Below are 26,718 nucleotides of genomic sequence, written 5' to 3'. Positions count from 1 at the left end.
CTGTGAGGGTCCATGGGGGTCCTGACCACTGAAGAACAGGGTAAAAGGGGGCTAACAAAATATGCAGAGAAACAGTCTACACACTACAATCTGTAATTGTAGAGCTACAAAGTGCACCTATATAGTAAGTGGAGCTGATAAAATGGACAATGAGCACAGAAATAAGGAGGTGGTCATAATGTTATGCCTGATAAAAAATAAACAAAGAAAAAACACTTTAAATAAAACAAGTTAACATAAAGAGATTTTATTCCAAGTAATTAAGGAACATTTCTGTTGGTTTTTCCTTGTTTTCTTTCCTTCTTCGCTCCCGCTCCTCTCTCTTCTTTTTCCTTCTCCCTTTTTCATCTCACCTTTTTTTATTTCTGTTCTTACTCGTTGCTCTGCCTATTTCACTTTGTCCGGCTCGCCTCCTCCTCCCCTCTCTCTTTGTCTCTCTCGCTGTCCCTTTCTACCCCTGTCTTTCTCTTGCTCTGTCTTTTGCTCTCTCTTTCTCTCTCTCTCTCTCTCTCTCTCTCTCTCTCTCTCTCTCTCTCTCTGTCTGTCTGTCAATTATGAAAAACAGGTTCCAGGACAAAGCTACAGAGTTGGAGTGGAATAACGCCATCCAGTGTTCACTGTGTTAATGGCAGTTGGGGTTACTGTTGGGGTTACGATTTCAGATTTTCCTGCTGCAGTTCATGGCTGATAACTGGCAGACTGTTCAGACAGCGTCTTTTCAGACTGTTTTCAGTGTGGTCTGTGGTCTGTACATGCACAGCGCACTTTACACCTTCATACACCTTTATTACACTATTATAAAGGTGTTATAATGTCTCTCTTTACTGAAGTGTTATCAGCACATCCTTATTTTTTCTAAACTACAAGATGCAGCAAGTCTTGCATTTAAAAAGCCATCATCCAAGGTTTCAATTGAGGGCTCATCCTTGTGCTGAAAAGCAGATCTGGATCTCTGGTCCTAGAGCCGGAACAAAATGTTAGCTTTACACAGGCAACCTCCGCACTATCTGTGCTGGCAGCAACAGATCCTCATCTTTTTGGTTATTGATAATATGGAACTTTCAATAGCAAGGGTCCACGGGGAAAGTTGGGAGACTTTTAATACGTTGCAAAGTGCCTCTAAAAGGACTGTTGAATTATTACATGCATTTACAAACACTTAATAATCTGATCATAATCTGATTTCTGCAGTTATCTGATTAAGTGGTCGTGTAAACAGCACACTCTGATTTCTTTGATCAGATTAAGGCCTATAAATCTGATTAGGAAATCTGATAACGAGGCTGGATTTGAGCTGAGTAATGGGGTTTTTCAGTGCATGTAAACCCTTTCTCTCAGTCTGCGCATGTGTGAAAACAGAGAGCTGTCCCAGAAACAGCGAGCAGTATTTAACACAACCCTTCTGAAGCACAGGGTTATGTTAAATGCTGGAGCACCACAACCCTAAATTTTGACAAAATTTTGATTTTTTTCACTCTTTTTCTTGACCAATGTTGAATTGATGAGTGCCATAGGGGAGGGGGTGGGGGCAGGGTGCTACATTTTTTCTATTTGTACTTTGTTTATTATTTAAATGGATCATCCTTCTTGACATCCAGTTAATCTTTTTTAATTTACATTGTAAAATTTTATATTGTTACTTGTGTTTTATATATTCTAGCATCTTCCTTTTTTATGGGTTTCACTTTTATTTAAGTAAAGGGTTTAACAGGTGTCACAGTGGGTAGCACTGACACATCAAAACAAGAAGGGCCTGTGTTCAGTTCCCCAGCTGGGTGACCAGGGTCCATTCTGTGTGGAGTTTGCATGTTCTCTGTTGCATGTTGTCTGTGTGGGTTCCCTACCACGGTCCAAAGGTGTGCAGTCAGGACTATTGGAGACAAGATGTGTGTGAGTGTTTGTCTGAATGTCTGTGTGTCTGCAGTGCAATGGACTGGCAACCTGTCAGGGTGTTTCCTGCCTTCTGCACAATAAGCTCTTTCCGTTCATGTGAGAGTGGTATTTGCAGAACAGAGAGAGAGAGAGAGAGAGAGAGAGAGAGAGAGAGAGAGAGAACAGTTACTGTGTGGCAGCTGTTGTACCTTCTGTCGAGCAACTTACTGTTGTGTTTGGAAGCTAAAATATATGATCATTTTAACTTTAACTCTTCAGGATGAGGATGACCTTCCGTCTCCTTCTTCTGCTGTCTGTAAGTAGAACATATTTCTGTCTGAGTCTCTCTGGAGCTTCTGTTTTTTTTTTTTCCTCTATTCTATCTAATGTGTTCAGTTCAGCTATGCTTTATTGTTATTTCTAGATATAAAAATACATACACTGGAATTTAAGAGTGGAGTTCATTGAAAAACATAATAAAAAGAAAGAACCTACACACATACACCCTCATACAGCCACTAACCATCCATACATCAATTTAAAATTCACACAGCACTGTGAAAGATGGTTCTTCCGAGGCATTTGAGTAAGGTCAGTGGTTCTCTATATAGAACCACGTGCATTCAAAGAACATGATTAAATGTTTTCTTGCATGGAGAAATGAAAATGTAGTGACAAACATTTTGCTTCCCTCACCCTTTTTGCATTTCTTTGCTGCACATTTGAAAGATAAACTTTATTTTATTTTCCCTCTTAACACCCAGAAAATCATATTGAAGGACCCAGTCTCTGTAAAGTACACACTTTAAAAAGATGGTTCTTCAAGGATTCTTTAGTAAAGGCAATGTTCGTATATAGAACCATGAACACATATGCATGCTTAAATTGGTCTTCTCAAGATGATGGGGATTGTGTTATATATGGTTCTATATGGCACCGAAAAAGGGTTCTTCTATTGTTATGATGTCAAACTTGTAACAATAGCAGAACTATAGAACCATATCCAACACATTCTCCATCAATCTGAAGAACCATTTCAACATGCCAAGAACAATTTAAGCAGATGGTTCTTTGAGAGTGCATGGTTCTTTATAGAACCACTGTCTTCTCTAAAGAACCCTTAATAAAGATCTCTTTTAAGGGTGTAGGAAAAACTTAGTAGCCATACACCGTCTTCTTGAACGTAAAAGAAGATTCTGATCCCCCACAGTGTTTATTGCTTGTCAATGAACTCTATCAGCTCCAATAATCCTGCAATCTCATCAGATTTCTGTTCAAAACAAGTCAGACTCTCAAACCAGACTGTATAGAACACATTAAAATACTCTCTATACTCACCTACACACAAAGAAATAAAACTGCTATATTAATTTATTTCAATTATGCTGCACATTTCCATTATAAGTCAGTACAGACTGACTTTTTACACTCAATATGGAGTTCAATTGTTGATGAAACAAAATTGAAACACTTCAGTCTCATTTATTTGGCTTTCGCTGGAACAGAATTCTCTTTGAAATGAACACTTCTCATGCATCTGTGTCTAATACAAGTAAAACTGGGTACTTAAAAAACAGCACCATTTATTTACATATTTGAGTTTTGAAATTAAAAGGACCCAATTTGTTCTATTTTTTTACATATAGAAAATCCTTAAAATATTCTGCCCACCTTCTTTAAAACCCTTAAAAAACATAGACACTTTTGAGCTTTCTGCTTTGATATTCGGTGAGTATGAATGATCAGATGAAATCTTAAATCCTAAAAATCTACTTTTATCTCTTTTTTTATTAACGTTCATAACAAGATTGTTGTAGTGCACCATTCAGCCAAACCTTCTCTCTGTACATGTTTTCATCCTCTGAAGTGATGAAACCAATTACTAAGATATCATCAGCGTATTTGATTAATAAATTGTAGTCACACTTTGACAGACAATCACTTGCACATAGACAATGAAGCTCAGGTTTTCATATAATGTGTTATATGCTGAACAGGTTTTAAAGCAGAAGCTTTGCGGTGTAGTACATTGTGGCGAGCGCTTTGTCATCACTGCTAAAGTTTGCTTAGTGGTGCTTTTGTATTTATTCGTAATGTGGCTATAACATATTACTGATGCTCGGTAATGCTAAGTCTGTTATGATACCTGGTTTGTATGGACCTCTCCATTGAATTAATACAAAACACAAATAAGTACATTTCAAAACTACATTTTGTTCCTCTCTAAATGCATTTGTGGTGAGGAGGAGTGACAATAAAGCTGACTTTGACTTTAACTATGAGCAAGCAATTAATAACACCTTAGTAAATATAAACATATCATCAGTGAGGTGGCTTGGAAAAATGGTATAAACATGTTTACTTGATATAATAATAAGATCTCTTTTGATCTCTTAGTTTTTGAGTTAAATATGAATTAATTATAGTTTTAAATAATTATGTTAGTAAATGCTTGTGTTAATATAGGAATAGTGATAATTATAAATTGCTGGAGCCTGTAACACATACAAAGGTCTATAAAGCAGGTCAGGTGATCTTAACAATGAAAAGTACATGACGAAAGCCATCCATACCAAACCAGCTTATAAAAATGTTAGTCAAACACAAGTTTATATAACTCGTTTAGTAGAAATGGCCTAAATCCATCCATATGATCTGTATCATTGCGTATCTGGCAATGTGAAGCAGCTAGAATGTCTCAAAACGCAGAATGTGATGCCACGTCCTACAGTGATTCAAACACAGATGCAAAACAAAGTCACTGAAATGTACCAGTCTGGTAAGGGTTATTAAGCCATAGTAAGCCATAGTTAGTAAGCCATTGCTGGTGCTCTGGGACTCCAATGAACCACAGTGAGAGCCATTATCCACAAATAGAGAAAACTTGGAACAGAGGTAAAAGAATGCATCAACAACTCATCCAGGAGGTCACAAATAAACCCAGATGAACATCTAAAGAACTGCAGGCCTCACTTGCCTCAGTCAAGGTCAATGTATATGATTCCACAATAAGAAAGAGCTGCAAGGCGCAAATTACCGCTGATCAAACAGAACACAAAGGCTCGTCTCACATTTGCCAAAAACATCTACACTGGGATAATATTCTGTAGGCCGATGAGTCAAAGGAGGAACTTTTTGGAAAACAGAGGTCCCGTTACATCTGGTGTAAAGCTAACACTACATTCCACAATAAAAATGTCACACCAATAGTGAAGCATGGTGGCGGTAGTGTGATGGTCTGGGGCTGCTTTGCATCTGCGGGACCTGGATGACTTGTCATAACTGATGGAACCATGAATTCCGCTCTCTATCAGAAAATCCTGAAGGCAAATGTCCACACACCAGTTCATGACCTCAAAGCCAGTCCACGTCAGATTGGCTCAAAAGGAACAAAATTAAGATTTTGGAGTGGCCGAGTTAAAGTCTTGACTTGAACTCCATCTCAAGAACTTAACTGGCCAGTTCATGCTCAAAAACTCTCCGTTGTAGCTGAATTGAAGTAATTCTGCAAAGAAGAGTGGGCCAGAGGTCTGATCCGAAACATTTGAATGTGACAAATTATAGCATTTAGCCAATTTGTGGAATAGTAGTTCTTCTCAATTTATTAAGAATACATTGCAGACGATGCAAAACAAGTTGATTAAAGTTGTATTGAAAATATCTTCAAATCATTTTAAACAACTTAACCTCAACCTTCTTCCAGTCGAGAAGAGTAAATGAAATCATCTTGATATCTTTTATGAGAACCACAGTGGAAATAAGCCTGTGGGCTTTTTATTCTCGATAATTTTTTAACTGCTTGTAAGTTCTGTATGAATGCAGTTTTATATGTATTTTATGTCATTGTCAAATAAATCATCATAATAATACAATCTAAACATGCAACAAACCACTACTGAGATACGGTCACAGTATTTTTATTATAAATCAGCATCAGTGTCTGTAACAGACTTTAAACATGGGGGGAGATACAGAGAGAGAGAGAGAGAGAGAGAGAGAGAGAGAGAGAGAGAGATCATATCAGGGCAAAAAACCTGCAAGACTTCATAAACAAACTTACCCAACATAAAAGCGTGACAGTGAGAATCCTGATCTGAGAGATGATGAGCGGAAATGAGAGAATGTGATGATCCGTTTACGCTGCATTAGTTCAGTGTCTTTATAGAGACATGTGGAAACTAAACTGACCATCTCAGAGACCCAAAAAGAATGAAAAAACAAACAATGCTATGTTAGTAAAAATTACCAGTAATTTAAAAAATGACCCGCTTCTCTGTTCTCTGTTCATTTGTTTCTTTCTTATGCCACAAACTGGCATACGCGCATATTAGAAAGGTGCTGAAATCTGAAAAGTATTATTATTATTATAGCAAATAATAAGAGTTAATTGTTCTTATTCTCTTTGCATACATATACATAACACATCCTCTACAGAGAAAACACAAATATGACATTTTTCCTGCAGATATTACTGCACAGTTTCTATTTATTTGCTGTTTAACATACTGGAAAAAATTAAAACGCATATTAAATGTGCCATTACTTTTGCACAGGCCCCATTTTAATTTTTTCTCCCCCCAGTATGTAAAATTCAGAAAAAAAAAAAGTGCATTAAAATGTGCAGAAGTTTGTAGAGGAAGTGCATATGAGGAAATCAAATGCAAATCTGTTTATCAGAAAAACAATTATTTTATAACAAATTCAAACAGCATTAATGCATTAAGTAATCATTCCATGTATGTTAATGTTTTTGTTTAACCGTTTACAAACATCCAAGCCTCTTACAACTCCAGTGTGATTTGTAGTTATCATTTAGTACCTGCATTATTTAGTCAGTGCTTCATTTTGGAACCAAAATTCTTGCTACATTTTACAGCATTTATGTTTATTTGTATTTTTTCTGATGATATATGAGGATTTTACCGAAAAAACACACTTCCTACCCATACAAATAGTTTTAAATAACATGCTTAGGTGCCAGAGACTGTTGCACAGTGCTGTATATAACTCATTGGGAGGAAATTAAAACATAAACTGTGGCCTGTTGAAAAGTTATGCCACATTTTATACTGTTTTACTTTTCCCAATATGTTAAATTCAGCAAATAAACAGTAACTGTGTATTAAAATATTCAGAAGTGTGTTGAAAAAATACTCTTAATATTCCAGAAAAAAGTCACTTGACTTTTTTTGAGAAAGTAAAATCTTGTTTAGAGTTAGAAAAAACAAAATTTTTGTTCTGCTTTTTTTCTTATATTATTTTTCCTTAGCTCTGGACAGAGACCGCACACAGTGACCTGAGGAGCCTGGACAGGAACCTCACGGAGGAGCATGTATGTATTTAGAGCTTTGGAATGCCATGGTAAATCAGGAAAACCTCAAAAAGGCGAAGAAATCATTACTGCCTTCAATGAACAAAATTTTTTATTCAATGATTTACTCCTCACTTCAGTTTTATTGAAAATGAATACTTATTCTTTAACTTAATCACATTTCTTGGTGAAAAATATTTCAGTCTTTACATTTCAATTTAGACCTTCTAGGATTTCAGTTATAAACCTCAAGGTTCTGTAGACGCCTCCCACTCGACAGTCAAGTTCACGCACATTTCAAATTTTACATTTATAAAATTATTTGTTACCCTGTGACACAAAGAGTTTGTTGAAAAACTCTAGTCTGGGTTATGTAGAGTGTGATCAGCTCCTGTCCTACATATTTTAATGTAAAAACCTCTTAAATTTATGTCAAACCTTTTACTCCTATTTAAACTACAATTCAAAAGTTTGCAATCGCTTGTAAGAATGATAAAGTTTGTTATTTTATGTGTAGTAATAGCTTATGCAATGTAACACCAAAATGTATTTTTAGATGTTTTGTTAAATTTTTCAACAATTGTGAGTTATTATATTCTGTAAATTATCTACTGTATATTTTGAAAAATGTTGTACATATTTTTTGAAATATGAAGTATCCATTTGAATATGAAGCTTCATTTTGAATAGATGGAAATTGATCAGAACTTCCTGATGTTGCACAGCTTTCTTAATCTTCATTTTCACAACTGTATAAGTTATGAAAGCTATGAAGTTGTATAGCACTTTCATATCAATTCCATTTTATACTTTTATATGAATTGATTTTATACAGTTGAATTAGTTGCACACTGTTGAACTTTGATTCCAAAAGTTCAACAGTGTGTGAACAGCAGTGTCCCTGAGCATTTTTACATGTTCATACATTTAAACTTTCACTCAGGTATATCTTGGTTCCATAATTTCATTTTTAATGAAGATTTTAATATAGTACCTGTGCTTCCACTGTAGTACAATTTCTCCACCTCAGCTGAACTTCATCAACATTATCATTTCATTTTCATCTCCTCTGTAAGGAGCGCGTGCTGATTCGCACTAAGAGGAGGTGGGTTCTCTCTACAATCGAGCTGCAGGAGGAGGATCCTGGACCTTTCCCCAAAGTGTCCACACAGGTAACTCACACAGTCACAGAGGAGGGATTACGAGCTGAGTCCTCATTCCACAGGGACGTCTCACTGCACCTGCAGAAGAAGCTAGAATTAGAAGTTTGGACTGTACAAAAAAAAAAGTTAATACTGTTTATCTGGGAAATAAGTCTGAACAAGTCTGAAAATACATAAATAAACAAACAGAAAAAAAACACTACATACTATTAGAATAAAAACAAATTAACCAAAATACACTAAAACATAAGGAGAATCCAGTTTATTCAGTTTTTGTTTGATGTACTGACAGGTTCATTTCCTCTATTCTTCAATGCAGATCAATTAGCCTGATTTAACTTAATCAAGGATTGATTAAACTGAGTGACTGACTAAACTCAATTAAGCTCAATACAAGCACAGGCACTTTATAGAACGTTCACAAATTTACAAAGACAAGACAATGCATGTAAGCTACATAGATAGACCAATAATGTCAATAAAGATGTTGCTTTTCTTTCAATAATAATAATAATAATAATAATAATAATAATAAAAATAATAAAAATAATAACCTTTGTTCTCTCTCTGCCGGAACCAGTTGTTCAACGATAAGAGCAACATGCACAAACTCCGGTTCAGTATCAGCGGTCAGGGTGTGACTGAAGACCCAAAGGGTGTGTTCACCATTGATCCCTTCTCTGGTGTGGTCAGCATACACAAACCTATAGACCGAGAAATGTACCCTGTTTTCATGGTGAGTCACTGCTTGTCCTTATTAACTAAAAAAAAAAAAAGAAATGAAAACAAATAGCGAGCAGTTAGCATGATTCATTCGCATAATGCTAGCTTCTGGATATCCATCCTTCATTATTAGCATTGTTCACATTTTCAAGGGAACTGTAACTTTAAGGGTAATTATGTCAGTGTTTAAATATAACTCAGCCATTAGAGAAGGTTCACATTCTTCTCATTCATATCTTATTCTTATCTCCATATAATCTGTCATAAAAAAACATTGGAACATTGGCTATTGGAAAAATGGCCAATATATATATATTGGCCATTCTATATATATATATATATATATATACTATATATATATATATATATATATATATATATATATATATAAGCACACAAGTCTTTCTACCAAAGAATGGTTGAAGAAGAACATTAATTTTAATGTTTTGGAATGGCCAAGTCAAAGCCCTGACCTTATTCCTATAGAAATGTTATGGAAGGACCTGAAGCAAGCAGTTCATGAGAGGAAACCCACCAACAGCCCAGAATTAGAGCTGTTCTGTATGGAGGAATGGGCTAAAATAAAAAAGTTGATGTGTAGAACTAATATTTGCTGAAAACAATTAGTTGCAATTCATGCTGTACAAGGGGATCAGGCCACTAAAAGCAAAGTCTGTATACTTTTGCCACTCACAGATCTGTGATCATTTCCGTTGTTTAATTTGGTTCTTATTATCTACTATTAGGGCTTTGTGAAAATCTATGTTTTACATCATATTTAGAAATATATAGAAACAATCTAAAGGGTTCACAAACTGTATTTATCCAGTAATTTCATTGTGACGATGTACATTTGAAAACTCCAACTGCTGTTTGCGTTGTTAGAACACGATGAATGGATCAGTGAAAATGATCTTTACATTTTCAGGTATTCAAGCTTTTTTATGACAGAGATGATGTTTTAGATATATCGTCCCTTCAGCTTCTGATTTTTTTTTAATATATTCTAATCTCCTTGTGTCTCATTGTAATTAATCAGGTGAAGTTTGATGTGACGGATCGAGAAACCAATGAAATTCTTGACAAATCTTTGTCGTTCAGCGTAGCCGTAAAGGACATAAATGACAATGCGCCTCAGTTCTTACCTGAGGTTCTACATACAACAATTCCAGAAAACATCCAAGAAGGTCAGAACCAAAGTACTGCCTCACAAACACCATTAACAAGGGAACATTCACACAAAGTTTGCAAATTATTGTGAGAATCTCTTGTAAGTGCATCAAAGACAAGAAGACAATCAATCAAACACTCACACACAAACACATATTTTCTAAACCACTTATCCTTCTGAGTCACGGGCAATCAAACACTCAACCAAAGAAAAAAATACTCAAATACTCATATTTCCTAGGAACAGGAAATGAAGTATGAAGGTAAACATCATTATATAATTCTAGTAAATTGATCATTGACACAAATAATTTGAAAGAAATGTGACCTACATCTCATAGTGAATAAACTAAATGCCAAATATCAGTATTACACCAATCGTAAGTTTCTCCTTTAGAGTTTTTCTTAACCAAATCATTGCTCCTTTTTTGCCCATCCATAACTGTTATGCACCTTTTTCTTTCATTTGTTCCCTTCCCATCCCTCCATTCTTTCATAAACCGCTATTACTCTTCCATAAAATGATTTGACTCCAGTTGCCCTGATTATTTAATCATTTAACTATTTGTTTATGTTTATTTTTAGCTAAAAACATGTTGAAACATACACTAAACCAAGTAGTTTCAAACTGATTTTATTTCATTTATTTTTCTCTCTCTCTTTCTCTGCTTGTTCCTTTTGTATCTCTGTCCTCACTGATTACTGAAAAAACACACATTAAACATATATGTGATAAAGGGCTGTCTGTACCAAACCCAGCTAATGGGAAAGGCAGCTGAAACAAAATACAGCCTAACGTACCTGATGATTCCTTAATAACATGATGCTATTCTATCAACATGCTAGTTCACAGTAAACTTTGTCATGCTGGTTGCAGAATGTTATGAGTAGGCAACTTTAACATCTAATTTAATCACTAATATAGCAAACAGTAGGCTAAACTGAGCAGCTACTGGAGCTAGACTAAAGCATGATAATTTAGCCAGCAACATTACGAGCAGTCCAAACAAAAAATGAAAAATAGGGTTTGCATTTTACAATCTTAATTGGTTATTTGCGCACATAAACTCTTAGCTAGCTACAATCTTCCCCCAATACAGTCTGGCTGCAGACATGCACTCTCAGCCAGATGCACTCTCAGCCCCAGTGATGTCACGTGCGCATGCACTCTCTGCCACAATGGCAGAAGTGGCCCAATGGCATGGTAACTTTTGGCTGCTTCTGTTTAGCGACATCATCACCTAATCCATTTTTCATCCATAACACAGCTAGAGAATTACATTTAATGTACTTCCCTGTTGAAAAAAGTCATAGAACCCATTAAAATTGTCTGTTGGTTCCTGTTGGTTTTCAGTAGTCACTGTATTCTGTGTTTTCCTGATGGGTTGATATCAATGTGTAAAGGATTCTGATCATTTCATCAGATGTTTCCAGATACATTTGTTCGTTTCCTAATGGCCTCTAATGGCAACCACCATCAAGCCAATTCCCGTTAGGAAGCAAAACTATCAGGTTTTATTCCTAACGGCCCTGAAAACACAGTTGTGACGACGTACTGTTTTGGTGCCCACAACATTGTCTGCTTGGTGCTTTTCTACATTATCACAACTTTGAAATGTAATTCCTCACGTTGTCTGACAACTTTCGAGGAGGTTGTGACAATGTTGACGACACAGCCGTCAACAAATTAATCTGTACCACATTGACTGTATGTTGTCACAACCTCCTAGAATCCTTAATGAGTTCTATTTTAATCAATATTACAGTTTTTGATAACCGGCTCTAAGCGTCTTCAGCATGGCTTTCATGAGTTTCAGCAGAAGCCTTTTTGTTTTTTCTGCGACATTCATGTCTTATCATTGTAGTAAATCTTATTTTGAAAGTTTTCTTATTAAATCATCTTATTATCAGTATGCCATATGGCATATTCAGTGTAACTCTTGTTGCACAGCAGTACGTGGTTTGCTGTTTTTCCTCATAAATCTGACAAAAACACTGTTGTGTCCCAACGCCTGTCACGAACATGATGCTAACATACTGAAGCAATAGTGGATAGCCGCGGTTGCTTAGCAGTGATTGGAGAGTTGGAGAAAATAAGGCGGAAATTGACAGATTTTAATTGGTCATAATACAGTGACAGTGCTCACAGAACAAAAATCCATTTTCATTATCATAAAAATGATGCATAGTAAATATTCTGTCCTCACTCTGGTAGATCCGTGACACGGTGGCCCTGAGTAGACTATTGTATTATCATAACGGCGCTGTTTTTATGGTTAATTTCATGAATGGAGAGAAGTGAAAAAAAATCCTTCTGAAACGACTGAGGTTCGGACCTCAGTGTCCTCATAGCTGGTTATGGCCATGTAAGTAAGTAAGTTCAGGGGCAGCTTTATAACTGGAATGCAGCATATTAACCATTGAATGATGATTAGCTAAGAATGAACTAAAAGTGTGTGCATCATAAAATTGCAAGATAATAAATAACTGCTTAATGACTTTCAACAGGATACAGACAACTGCGTACACACTATTCATAGCTATTAACAAAATATTATTAATAATTAAATATTGATTAGTTTTCTGTTAACAAATAATCCAAAGCTTTTGGCTCATAAATGTAAATAACAGCCCCTTAATTTAACCCCAAGAAAAAGCTCTGAATATGGACAATTGCTGTGAAGTGAAGAAAACACTTAATTTGCTTCAGTTTAAAAGTGAAACAAGTCTTTAGACCTTACACAATCATCATTACTCATAGAGGTAGGTAGCTATTTATGTTGTCTTTCTATGAAATTTAAATGTGATTAGCGGGGCTGTCAACTAAATGAATTAATTCAGTGTGATTCATCACTTTATTCTGTGTAGTTAATGACACTAACATCATCAATCATATACAATTATATGTAAGCACTTTCTGTGAATTCTGTGAAAGCAATGCTTCCTGTGAATCCCATTTTCATTCAAAAACGCTTTCATAAAGCATTATATGGCATACAGTATTGCATAATGACTGTTGAAAGCTTGTGTAGTTGCTTTTAAGAAGCTGTCGTTACATGCATAATACGTTATAAAGCAAGAACAAATTACTCTATAAAGTCAGGTTCTATAATGCATTATAATATTTGTTCATAAGAACAAGAAGGACACTAATGTTGTAATGCAACACAACACTTTACAGAGCTTTATGCTTTATTACAGACTTTAAGTGAAGTGAGCGTGTTTCAAACATCTTTTAAATGTTAAGGACATTTTATTTCAGTACCTAAAATATTCAGTAGCACATAGTTCATTGTTAAAAAAGAAACTGCACAAGCAACATGTCACATTCTGTGTTTAACACTTTGAGACAAACTGTACCAGAATATACCACAACATCATTATACACTTTAAAAAAAGATGGTTTCTTCAAGGGTTCTTTAGCAAAGACAGTAGTTCTACACACAGAAATAAAGGTAGTAAACTGTCACTAGGGCGGTACCCCTCTTGTCACTGGGGTGGCACCCTCAAGGGTATATCTCAGTACCTTTAATCAGGGAACATTATTGTACCATAACCCATTTAAATCATATTTTTTGTTGTATTGACTCCACACACCCCGTCTCGTCTCCAGGCTTTCTATTGTATTGTTCTGTTTTAAAACATTAGGTTATGAAAAGGTACAAATACATACTTTTCACCTGGAAAAACTTATTTAAGGTTCACAGTTGGACCTTAAAATCACTGTTGTACTTTTGAGAAACATTTACATTGTTTGTACCTTGATGAATAAAAAATCTACCTCAAAAAACCTTTATTTGTTATGCATTTAATTATACAGTAGCTAATAATAAGCAATTAGGCAAGCTTATGACATGTAAGCTTATATAAGGTACTATGTATGTCATATAATGCCTTATGAATGCATTTATAAAGTAATGTAAAAATGTTTTCCTAGAATTCAACACATGATGCTGCATAAAACTGTAAAACACATTTTAAGTGTCATACTGGCTTTAACACAATAAAAAAAAAATCTTTACAGAAAGGCCATGCCTGAAGAACTTTATTCTACTTTGAGGTTATTTTGTAATGTTTTGCAAAACAAATCTTTCTTTGCTTGTTTGTTTGTTCCCTCTATATAGTGCCTTTCTCATGTCCAAGGTCACTTTACATAGAACAGTACTGAATGAGATTCAGAGACCATCATTTAATTTCATTCATTTAATTTCCAGTCAAAATGGCCATTAAGTAAAAAATATGCATATTTCAGGAGATATTTCTAAAGAGATTAAATATCTTTAAGAGAATACACTTGCATAATGAAGGAGAAAGTCAAAGTAAAAGAAGTGAAAACACAGGAGTTTCAAAAAAAGCTACAGAAAAAAACGGTACTCTTAACAACCATCTGAAAGATGTGGTAGACACCAAAACTGCCCCCATCATATAAACAGCACTTAAGGCTTTCATCTTTTCAAATCAAACAAAGAAGGCTGGTGTTCAGAGAGCAATGGAATGACCACCCCAGAGCCCAGACCTCAACATCCCTGAATGTGTTTGATTACTTCAGAAAATGATCAACCAGCTTTTAAGACTGAACTTTGGAGGAGTGTCTGCAGATTTCTTTGAGAAACTGAAAGTGTGTCTCCTGAAAAGAATGGAAGCTATAATAAAGGTAAAGAGTGACACACTGAACACTCAAACAGCTGAGATTAGATTTAGTTGTAGAAACTTCTGTTTAATTTTCTTCTAAATATGTTTTCTGGTTTTTTCCCCGACACTGAAAAATGAACCTAAAAACTGGAAATCAAATAAATGAAAGATGCTCTCTGATGTCTCTGACTTTCTATATGAATAAAATATATTACATTGAAATGTTGCTTTTTATCTGCATTCAGTCAAAGTAATATCATTCTGTTCCTGCTGTAATAGGAGTGCTCCCAGTTTCACTGCAGGCTAAAGACAAAGACGAGAAAGGCAATGAGAATTCTCGCATCACCATGAGGGTGGTGTCTCAGGAGCCGGCATCACCAGTTATCACCCTCAAGCCTCTTAGTGCACGCGCTTCAGACGACAACATCATCGCACAGCTCGCCTTCACTGGGTGCTTTGATTACGAAGTGAGAGTCATCATTAACGCATGAATAATACACAAAAACAGAGCGTCACTTTTGAGTCCTCTCCAGATAAGGCTGCAACCAAAAGCTACAGTTATAGGCCTTGATGTAACACTGGATGCTAAATCATTTTGCTAATATCAGTAATAAAGACAGTATTTTATTACTTGAGAAACATCCAAATAAAACACATGCTAGCCTGCCAAAAACTGAGAAATAAATTTATGCTTTCTTTCTGTATGCAGAATTTCGGGCTCTCCTGGTCAAATTACATTTTCTAAGTAGAAATTACATTAACATGTCATCTACAGAGAACACACTTTAATGCACCATTACTGTTTATTTGCTGAATGTAACTAATTAAGAAAGCAAAATAAAATAAAAATGTGTCAAACATCTACCAGATTTTACATTTTACAATCCCAGTTGTGATAAAAACAAAAAGTGGTGAGTAGTAAATTCTTTTTGACCTGTATTGTTCTTCTGTCATACAAGTGTAACTATATGGAGCCTTCATTGTCGTATTTTGAGTTTAATAAAGCAGGCCAGTCTCGCACTCACACTCACTGATTACACAGCCATGTTGTTGTAACATGTTGTTGAGTGTTTCTTGATGTCATGTTGAAATAATCATGGACATCCCTGAAAAAGACACTGTCTGAAAGGTAGTTTATCGGTGCTTTTGGAGCAAAACGTTGTATCTCTATTTGTGTTGTTTTGAAGTTTTTGGCATAATTTGAAAGTATCCAGTATTACATTGTATGTAAATTCCATGATGAATGGACCAAAAAAATTACCTAAAATTACTTGGAAAAAAGTCTGGTTCCATTGACTTATGTCAAAAGGAAAGTGTATTTTTTTCTTTCTCCTGTAAAGTTATCATTATGGAGATACAAGGTTTTGTTCTGTCAACAGCGATATGTTGCTCCAAAATGTGCTCAGTGTTAATGGTGCTTTCATAGATGTGCAGGTAACCCACTAATACACCCCCACCCCACCCCACACACACACACACACACAATGACAGATGCTGGATTTTGCACTTTAAGCTGGTAACAATCTGGATGGTCTGTTTTTTTCCTTGGCTCAGAGATCACGACGGCCATCATTTCCATAAACAATCGGAAAGATTGATTCATCAACTACAAAACACATTTGCACTGAGCTTAGACAAGGTTGAGCCCAGAGAAAGTGGCAGCGTTTCTGGATGTTGTTGATATGTGACTTCCAATGTGTATAGTACACATAACCTGCATTTATGGATTCTATTGCTTTGTATAACATATTGAGATTTTGTAAATAAAATGACATAAAGATAAATGTATCCATACACATATACACAAATTTGCTAACACCTACTTGTTTCATTTGCTTTAGAAAGCAAAGACTTATAAACTGCTTGTTGAAGCCCAAGATCATGGAAACCCAGCGCTCTCCTCTACTGCCACTGTTAATATAGCCATCATTGACTCCAACACACATCTACCTGTGTTCACTGCCACAAAGGTGAGTCTGTTTAAACTGCTCATGTATTCACTCTGATTAGAGGAATAGCTAACATGGCTAACAGTTAATGGAACCAGTGGCCACCAAAGAGTATGAAGTCCTGTGTGTAGTGCGTCCTGATGGCTTTTCTTTTTCATTTATTGTTAGCATTTTTTTTAATGAATGGTAGCATGATAGCTTTTAAGCTGCTTTATTAAGGTGCACATTTGTTTGTAACATAAGGCAATTAAACAAGAAAACAAATACATATGAAAAAAAAAACCTCAAAATTAATCCTTGAAAATAGAATATGAAGGATAATGAGTCATCAAAAAATCCTAAAGATTCACATTTTGCAGGTCCAACTTGGCCTGTTTAACGGTATGAATATTTTGTTATCACTACAAGCTGTGTATTATTTGCTAAAAATTAAATCATTATCTGCTATTATTAAATGTTTATATTATGATCTATCATTAATTGCACTAAAATGTATAAGCACTGCATCTCTGTATTGGAAACTAGTTCAGTGAACTTGCTCTTGCACTACTACTGCTCCTATAATTGTTTACAGCTAAGATATTTTTTTATACCCCCTTACATATTTTTCGGTATATATATATATATATATATATATATAAATACATGGATCAATCAATGCATTTTATCTATCTATCTACACAAGAATTTTCTATATTAGAATTTTTTAACAACTATTTTGACATCTCTTGGTGTAGTACAATACTCAGGTTATGGAGATGGAAACCAACAAAGAGATTTTAAGGCTGTCCGTAGAAGACAAGGATACCCCCAACACTACAGCATCTAAAGCCGTGTACAAGATCCTGAAGGGCAATGAGGAGGGCAACTACAAGATTGAGACAGACCTGAAAACAAACGAAGGAGTGTTAACAGTCATCAAGGTTTATTTATTCACTTTATTCATAATTCACATTAGATTATATTACTTCTTATAGAAATCTTGAATGTTCGGTAACACTTTATTAGAAGGCTACCTAAATAGGGGCTTCATAACACATGTACAAAATAAACCATTTTAAAAGTAATACTTGGGTATTTATGAACAGTGTGTGTCAATATTCATAAGATGTTTATGAAGTTAATGGCATTGTATTGACATGAAAAATCTTAACCTTTTAAAATCCCAGGCTTATTCCATATAAGATACATACAGGATAATAGAGATTTTAATGAACAGTTTTAATAGCATTAGGATGTCTTGGTTGATGAAGTTGCTCAGAGTTCATAGCATTTTACTAGTTTTTTGTGGAAATCAATGTCCATTCTTTACAGGGGAAGGATTATGAGAGGACAACTCTCACTCAGCTGGAAATATCAGTGGAGAATGAGGAGCCTTTGTTTTTATGCATCGACGGAAAGCCAGCATCTCCTGCCATGCGCGCTGCGAGAAAACCCAACACTACTACAGTTGAAGTCAAAGTCATTGATGTGAATGACCCGCCAGTGTTTCAGCAGAAGATTCAGACAGTGTACAAGAAAGAGGAAGGGAACCCGGGAGAGGTGCTGTACGAACCCATCGTCAAAGACGTGGATTCAGACGTTGATAAAATCAGGTACGTATAAAAAGTAGTTGGACTCCAGCCAGCAGTACAGCAGTGCTTGCAGTTGAATTCACCTCTGGGTGTGGCTCTGCAGTATCGTTTTTAGCCTCAGACTGTCTAGCCACAAGAATCTTAAAGAGCTTCAGAGCTTGCAGAGTTTAACGTTATGAGTCATCAAGATTATTTGTTTGTTTGTGGTTTCAAGGTATGAATTAGCAGACGATCCAGCCAAGTGGGTGAAGGTGGACCCCAAAACAGGCAAGGTCACCACAGTGATGAAGATGGACTGCGAGTCTCCATACGTAGTCAACAGCACCTACACGGTTCTGATCCGAGCAATAGACAATGGTACAACAAACACATTTCAGACATCATTCATTCTGTTGTAGTTATTTTGTGTGTGTTATGTGGTGCAAATATGTCATAAAGAATCCTTTCTGTAGTTCCTGCACTGAAGACCCATCTGCTAATTTGGCTGATCCCAAACTAAACAAAATATCAAAAGCAGATAAGATTCTGAATGAGTTTTGCTAGGCTAGTAACCATTGAAATGATTGTTAAAAAAAATATTTTTACAAAATCAAGAGATCAAGAGTCCTTAGTTACGAATGATGTTTTTGTAAGTTAATTTAATTCTCAAATTAACGTCTCCATTCATGGGTGCAGTGTTTGGTACATATCCAAATACATTGTAAACATGTAATTATCATGACTTCACATTTGTCTGCAAACTAATAATTTGGATAAAGATTTGGATAAAAATAAAAATACTGGATAAACTTGGGCTGCCAAGCGATTAAAAGAATGAATCTTGATGAAATGCTTTATTTTGTTAAATTAATTGTGATTAATTGCAACTGTAATCTGTAAATTTTGTTTCTATTTTAAGAGCAGTGCATTTTGTTATAACTACATGAGTGGACAAAATAAGCATTGTCAGAATGTTACTTTTAATAATTCAATAACCATATTTTGATCATGTGATCACAGAACCTGAACATGAAAATGTCTGATTTCCACAATTATCAAATTTTATGATCCAATTTTCATGACTGGCATCCAGTGTGAACAACAGTGTCTGCATGTTCCGACCATTGACTGTATATATCAAATATATCATACATACAGTTAATAAGTGTGTATATCATATATATCATATATACAGTCAATGAGTGTACATATCATACTGTAAATCATATATACAGTCAGAGAGTGTATATCATATATGTCACATATACAGTCAGTGGTTCAGCTCCACTATGATTGCATCGCTCACTCTCGTTCATACAGCTTGTGGGTTCCTGTTACAGTGGAGGATCTCGAGGGGAGCTCCACCAAGCCGCTGCTATTGTTACTTTGCTGCTTGTTGATTTATCCATAGTTCTCCTGCGAGTGTCTGTCCAGTGTATTCTGCTGAAGGTGCCAAAGGCTGCACTCTAAAAGACATTTAAAAGCTGTATTTGAACAGGAAGCTACATTCACAGATTCTATCAGAGCAACATAGCGTGCTATAGCTAGGCTGCTGCTTGCACTGCTATGAACGGGTCGAAGAGTCAAACTAGGAAAATGCATCATTTAAAAATATCACTTATACTTGGGCGTTCAGTCTTTGCATATAAAACTTCGGCCAATTACTTTCTCCATCTTCGTTCTGTAGGGGAGCCTCCTGCCACAGGCACAGGAACTTTGGTGATCCAACTAGGAGATCTAAATGATAATGCACCCTACTTGACCTCCAACATCTCGGTCATGTGTGGGAATAAGACTGACCGGGTGATGGTGAAGCCTGATGATGGACCCTTTTCCTTTTCTATCGCAAGTGAAGATAAGGAGCTGTTGAGCATGTGGAAGTTAAACCCAAGCACAGGTGAACAATGTTTTAGTAGTTTTTCAAACCGTCACTGTTTTTTCCCCAACAACCCCGTCCTAATTTGGCAGTTGGCATAAATGCCTTCATTAGAGATCATTACTCATCACAAGATGAGAGCTTTGTTGTTAACATCTTCTCTTTTCTGATCATAGTTAAGATTAAGGGTTTTAAAGTAGTCATGATGCATTGAAGAATATTAAAACCCCTGTCTACTCATCTGACTATAAACTATCTATTTTTATTTGTGGTGTTTTTACTCTGAACTGGCAGAGAATGTTTGTCTGTTCTTGGGAGAATTTTTTTTTTAATGACTTTTTCTACAGTTGGGTCAGACTAAATTTGGCACAGGTGATCTGCCAAGTTAGCAGTGTGTATATGTCAGCTACTTGTGTTCCTCCTCATACATTGACTGATCTCCCACTGCTCTGAGTCCCAGGCAAACTCTCAGACTCTCAGCAAGTGGCTTATTTAAGCTTTTCTAAATGTGTTAACAGTGCTTGTTGTGAAATTTTATTACAGTGGTGTTTGTAGTTTAGGTAGACACTGCTTCCTACTTGTGTTAGCCACCTGTAGCAGGACCTTGCTTTAAAAGAATGACTTAATTTGTAACAGCGGTCCATCTTAACCGTAAGAATGAAATTATAGTAGTTAGTTTAGTGCGACATTAGCTACCCCTTCAACATCAAGGCATCACATTGTTTCCCTGTAAAATTACTTTAGTTACAGCAGGATATACAGTTATAAGCAGGTGCAGCTTGGAATTTTTGGAGCATTCATCCACTATTAAATTGTATTCAGCTATATAAATGTATTGCACATAACATTGTCATATGCTTTTGAACATATTTGTTTACTATCAAAACAAGAACTTAAACATTTGAAACCAGGTTGATAGGGGCTTTAATGGCTGTGCTTAGAGTTGTAGAGAGGGGAATGATCCTCCTCTAACAAGGATCAGTATGATCAAATGGAGCCACTGAATGGATTTTACTGGAAGAAGTGCAGTTCAAATTCCTTCTTGCCCAACAATTTAAGAGAGACTCCTAAGAACCTAAGAAACTGAAAAACCTTTCAGAAATTCAGATGAAAAAAAGGCCTTACATTATTGTTTGCCCAAAGCAGAGCTCCCATATCCATTCACTCTAAAGCAAAAACAGTTATCGAGTCTGGCCTTTATCAGTTACAAGAGGAAGATAGTTTGTGTGCCTGGATTTATCCATTTCTAAAATTTGACAGAAGTGACATATCTCATCAGCTGAGATTAAATCACTGTAGATCTGGAAATATAGCAGTAATACAGCGGTCACCAGCTCTGGGCCTTATGATCTACCTTTCTATTGAGTACCACACCTTCTCTGGCTACTTAACTTCTTCAAAGGTCCTTGAATAGCTGGATCAGATTCTTTTGGTTAGGCAAGGTCGGTGAGGGCAGGGGGAGTCAGCATGTTAGACGTAGGTTGGAACTAAACTCTGCAGGGCAGTAGATCTCCAATAGCATGGTTGGTAACTACTGTCATGGTGCTTGCTGTTATGTGTAAAAATGCCAATATCAATACAGAAAGGTATGCACATACAGAAAGACCATAAAAGTTTAATGTGGTTTGTCTGCTGTGCTTCTGCTGCAGGGTCTGAATCTTCATTGATAAGTCTTAAGAGATTGCCATACGGGAACTACTTGGTTCCACTGCGGATCGAGGACCAGCAGGGGAAAGTAGGACTAGACACTCTGAATGTCGTGGTGTGTGACTGTGGGGATAAAGATGTGTGTCTGCCTCATTTTTCCAACCTGCATGGAGCATCTTTAGGAATCCTACTGGGATCGATGGTGTTATTGGCTTGTAAGGGTCTCTAGGAAAAAGTCAAGACAGATTCTATAGCTTTCTCATTTATACTAGTTGTAATATTTCACATGAACGTAGGCCTCTTCTTTGTATCTGCTGGGATAAAATCAAATCACTTTCTTTAAAATGACTCTCGTTAAAATTGTAGCTCCTAACTTTACTTAAACTATATGGACAAAAGTATTTGGACATCTACACATTGCACCTACAGGAGCTTTTATGAATCCCATTCTAAATTCATAGGCATTAATACAGAGTTGGTCCCCACAGCTTCCACTCAAAAGTGTTTGATGAAAACAACCCCATAGCATTATCCCTCCTCCACTAAACTTTACAGTTGGCACAACGCAGTCAGGCAGGTAACGTTCTCCTGGCATTCGCCAAACTCAGACTCCTCCATCAGACTGTCAGATAGAGAAGCATGATTTGTCACTCCACAAAATTCCATTCCATCTGACGCTTGGCATTGTGCATTTTGATCTTAGGCTTGTGTTCAGCTGCTCAGCCATGGAAACCCTTTTCGTGAAGCTCCTGATCCATAGGTCTTTTGATGATGTTGCTTCCAGAATTCCAATTTGGAACTCTTTAGTGAGTGATTCAACAGAGGATAGGCACTGTGTGCTTCAGTACTCGGCGGCCCCACTCTGTGAGTTTGCGTGGTTTACCGCTTCATGGCTGAGCTGTTGTCACTCCTAGATACTTCCATTTCACAATACTAGCACTTAGAGTTGACAGGGGCAGATCTAGCAGGCAACTTTCACAAACTGACTTGTGGCAGAGGTGGCATCCTATGACAGTGCCAAGTTTAAAGTCAATGAGCTCTTCAGTATGATCCATTCTACTGTCAGTGTTTGTCTATCAAGACTGCAAGGCTGTGAGCTTAACTTTATCCACCTGTCAGCAATGGGTGTGGCTGAAACACCTGAACTTAATAAGTAAGGGGTGTGTCCTGATACTTCTGTCAATATAGTGTATATTTGCAGTTGGTGTTTTGTCAGCCTGACAAATATAAAAGAAAACAAAGAGTAATACAGCCACATTCCAGGCCAGTGCTGCAGATAAAACACATCATTTTCTGAAATGTAACACTTGTCAATGTCTTTTCAGTGCTGCTCTGCTGTTGTTTCTATTGGGAACACAAAGCGAAGCAATTTACACAATACCTCCAAGACGAAGGAACCCAAACCCTCATCATCTATAATGAGGTCGGAGGGGGCTCACTCGCCAAGGTTTGTTTGGACTGACTGACATATTAAAACAATGTGAAATTGCATGTATGTGAACTGACCTATTTGTGCACTTCTCACAAAGGCTGTAATTTTGTTCTGTCCCATTTATGTAGATTATTTGTCCAGAAAATAAATTTCCATTCTCCGTTTTCCAGTATAAACACATACCATATTTTTTATATTAAATTGTGTTTATGCTTTCAACCAAAATGCTTACATTTGTTTTTATTTCCTACCTTACCTTAGTCTATTGTGCCTTACCCTACTCTATACTACCTTAACTTACACTATACTACTCTGTCTTACCATACCATTGCTTACCCTGTCCTGCCGTGTCTTTCTGTACCCTGCCTTATTTTACCCTATTCTTCCATGTCTACCCTGAACCTACTTTGTCCTAACTTACCATACACTGTCCTATTCTATCTTACAATACCTTACCCTACTTTACTATCCCATCATACCCTACACTACTGTGTCTTAACCCCACTCTAAAATATCTTGCCATATCCTTTTCTTACCTTATCTCACCCTATCCTTTCTTACCCTATGCTGTCATTTGACCCTACATTGCCTTACCCCACCCTACTATTTCTTATCTTACCCTATCCTACCATATCTTACCCTACCATGCCTTCTCTTACCTACTTTGTCTGATCTTATCTTACATTGTTGTACTCTAACCTACAGCACCTTGCCCTACTCTACATACCTTACCTTATCTTACCCTACCGTGACCTTTCTTGCCTTACCCAATCATACCCTACACTACTGTGTCTTAACCCTACTCTAAACTGTCACCTAACCCTACCTTTCTCAGCCCACCCCACTATTTCTTACCTTGCCCTGATGTGCTCTATCTTACCCTATATTACTCTCTTTCGCTCTAGAGCCTAGATGAATGTACAGACACTGTGACGTCATACATCAGTTTCTGTGAGGACAGCTGCATTTCCACTATGACCGGTGGAATACAGTAACACTGGTTTTCCGCTGAACTCAGACAGCTTCAGAGGGAAAAAGTGGCAGCAGTCAGGAGTGGGGACAGAATTCTCTATAAGGAGGCCAAACACAAGCTGGAGAAAAGGATTAAAGCAGACAGAATGTGAGAAAAGACCCAGGACCTGATCTAGTCACTCCATTCACCCTAAAGCACTGCTGTGCCAGTTTTTACCAACAATTTCAATAAATCACTGGAACTCTGTTCTGTTTCCACATGCCTTAAATCATCCACCACCATTCCAGTCCCCAACAAAAAGAACATCAATGGAGTAAATGACTATAGGCCAGTAGCGATGAGCTCTGTAGTTACAAAGATCTTCGAATGCCTGGTCCTACCCCATCTGAAGACCATTACCAACCCTCTGCTGGATCAGAGCTAATAGGTCTGTCCACAACATGGTAAAATTGGCCCTGCACTTCATTCTGCATTCTGCATCTCGACACTCATGGAACCTACACTAGAGTTTGTGGACCTCTGCTCGGCGTTCAACATCATAGTGCCAGAGCTGCTGCAGGTCAAATTGTCCCATCTGTCTATGCCAGATCCCACCTGCTGGTGAATCATAGATTTCCTGACAAACAGGAAACAGCAGGTGTGGCTTGAAAACCACATGTCAGTCCCCCGAGTACTGGAGTACTACAAGGTTTCATGCTCTCGCCCCTGCCCACAGAAAGGAAGTCAAGCAGCTGGTCTCCTGCTGCAGCAGCAACCACCTGTTGCTGAACATGGAAAAGACGATAGAGATGGTGGTGGACGTCAGGAGCAACACCCCCTCCCTACCCCCACACACCATCAGCGACTCTGTGGTTTCCACTGTCACTCAAGTTATGGGCTCCACCATATGCAGGAATCTGAAGTGGGAGAGGAAAATGGTGTCCATCACCAAGAAAGCACAGCAGAGAATCCTGAGTTCTTCCTGAGACAGCTGAAGAAATTCAACCTGCCACAGAGTCTGATGATCCAGCTCTACACAGCGATCATCAAGTCCATCCTTACATCATCTGGTTTGGTTCCTTCACCTCACAAGAACAAGCCAAACTCCACGTTTGGTTTGGTTGGTTTGGTTCCTTCATCTGGTTTGGTTCCTTCACCTCACAAGTACAAGCCAAACTCCAGGTTTGGTTTGGTTGGTTTGGTTCCTTCATCTGGTTTGGTTCCTCTACCTCACAAGAACAAGCCAAACTCCAATGCATAATCAGAACAGTGGAGAGGATCACACGATGTAGCCTGTCAATGCTTAGGACATCTAAAACAGCAGAGTGATAAAGTGCAACAGCAAAAACTACAGCTAACCGCTCTAATCCTGGACATTACCTCTTCCAGACACGCCCATCTGGTAAAAGATTCAGGATCATCAAAACCAGCACAGCCAGACATGCTAACAGCTCTTCCCAAGAACTGTAGCTCATTAACCACAGTGGACACCTCACACTTTAAAATTAAACCAAACCAAACCAGATAGACCTTCTTACAGTATTACAGTAACTCCTCTGTAACAGAATCCTTATTTACACAGCTGTACAGATATTTGCAGATTTTGCAGGTTTTCATGTCATTCTGTAATATTCTGTATGTAGTAGTTTTTATACTATGCTTTATAGTATATCTACTGGACCTGCATAAATACAGACATTCTTATTTGTACAGATATCCACAAATCTCACAAAAAAGTTGTACATCTCCTGAGCTCCTTTCACATTGGCTGTTTTTTTTATTATTATTCTTAATTCTGTAGTCTATTTATTGCATTTTATTTGATTTTTCCCTTGGTTTAATACTTATTACCAGCCTGTGTGCTTGTCTGGTCTGTTCAATATGTTACATGTCATGCATGTGTGCACTCACCAAGACAAATTCCTTGCATATGTAACATATTGCTGAAATAAAGTGATTTTGATTCTGATTCTGAAGAACACTCAGAGCATGCATGCTGAAATGGTTCTTTGCCTGGTGAAATGTTTCTTCAGATTGGTGGAGAATGTGTTGCATATGGTTCTATATAGCGCCAAAAACAATAGAAGAATCCTTTTTGGTGCTACATAGAACACTTTTCAAAAAGGTTCTAAACAAAATTATTGTCTTTACCAAAGAATCATTATATTGACGACTGTCTGCTTTTTCTTTAACTGTTTTTATTTTCTTTATTTTTCATGCTTATTTGGTTTAGTGACATTAAATGCCTAGTGTTGATTTTTTCTTTTCCTCAGTTACTGTCATGTTATTTTCAGTGTTGTAAATTGAGCTGTTTCAGTTCTAAGACACTTTTGTTTTATTATGTTTTTATTATTTTTCAGTGCACATATCCACATGTTATCTTTTGGTTTTGTACGGATTTGAATATGAACAAATTGTTTGTATCAAAAAGTTCAAAG

At 36.8% G+C, this 26,718-nt stretch overlaps 1 protein-coding gene across 1 annotated transcript; it reads left to right on the top strand.

The window, feature by feature from the left end:
- The first annotated feature begins 2,037 nt into the window (after nucleotides 1-2,037).
- LOC118822542 (cadherin-like protein 26) lies at nucleotides 2,038-24,466 on the top strand. Its single transcript, XM_036591658.1, has 14 exons — nucleotides 2,038-2,188; nucleotides 7,142-7,204; nucleotides 8,260-8,355; nucleotides 8,927-9,082; nucleotides 10,109-10,256; nucleotides 15,151-15,338; nucleotides 16,713-16,841; nucleotides 17,558-17,743; nucleotides 18,135-18,415; nucleotides 18,609-18,751; nucleotides 20,061-20,270; nucleotides 21,899-22,111; nucleotides 23,222-23,343; nucleotides 24,234-24,466. Exons 1-14 carry the CDS (start codon nucleotides 2,153-2,155, stop codon nucleotides 24,321-24,323), a joined length of 2,061 nt encoding a protein of 686 aa, XP_036447551.1. The 5' UTR covers nucleotides 2,038-2,152; the 3' UTR covers nucleotides 24,324-24,466.
- The last annotated feature ends 2,252 nt before the right edge of the window (nucleotides 24,467-26,718 follow it).

This window comes from Colossoma macropomum, unplaced genomic scaffold (assembly GCF_904425465.1).
Source record: "Colossoma macropomum unplaced genomic scaffold, Colossoma_macropomum, whole genome shotgun sequence".
Taxonomy (NCBI): Eukaryota; Metazoa; Chordata; class Actinopteri; order Characiformes; family Serrasalmidae; genus Colossoma; species Colossoma macropomum.
This window is presented reverse-complemented; position numbering and strand designations above follow the sequence as displayed.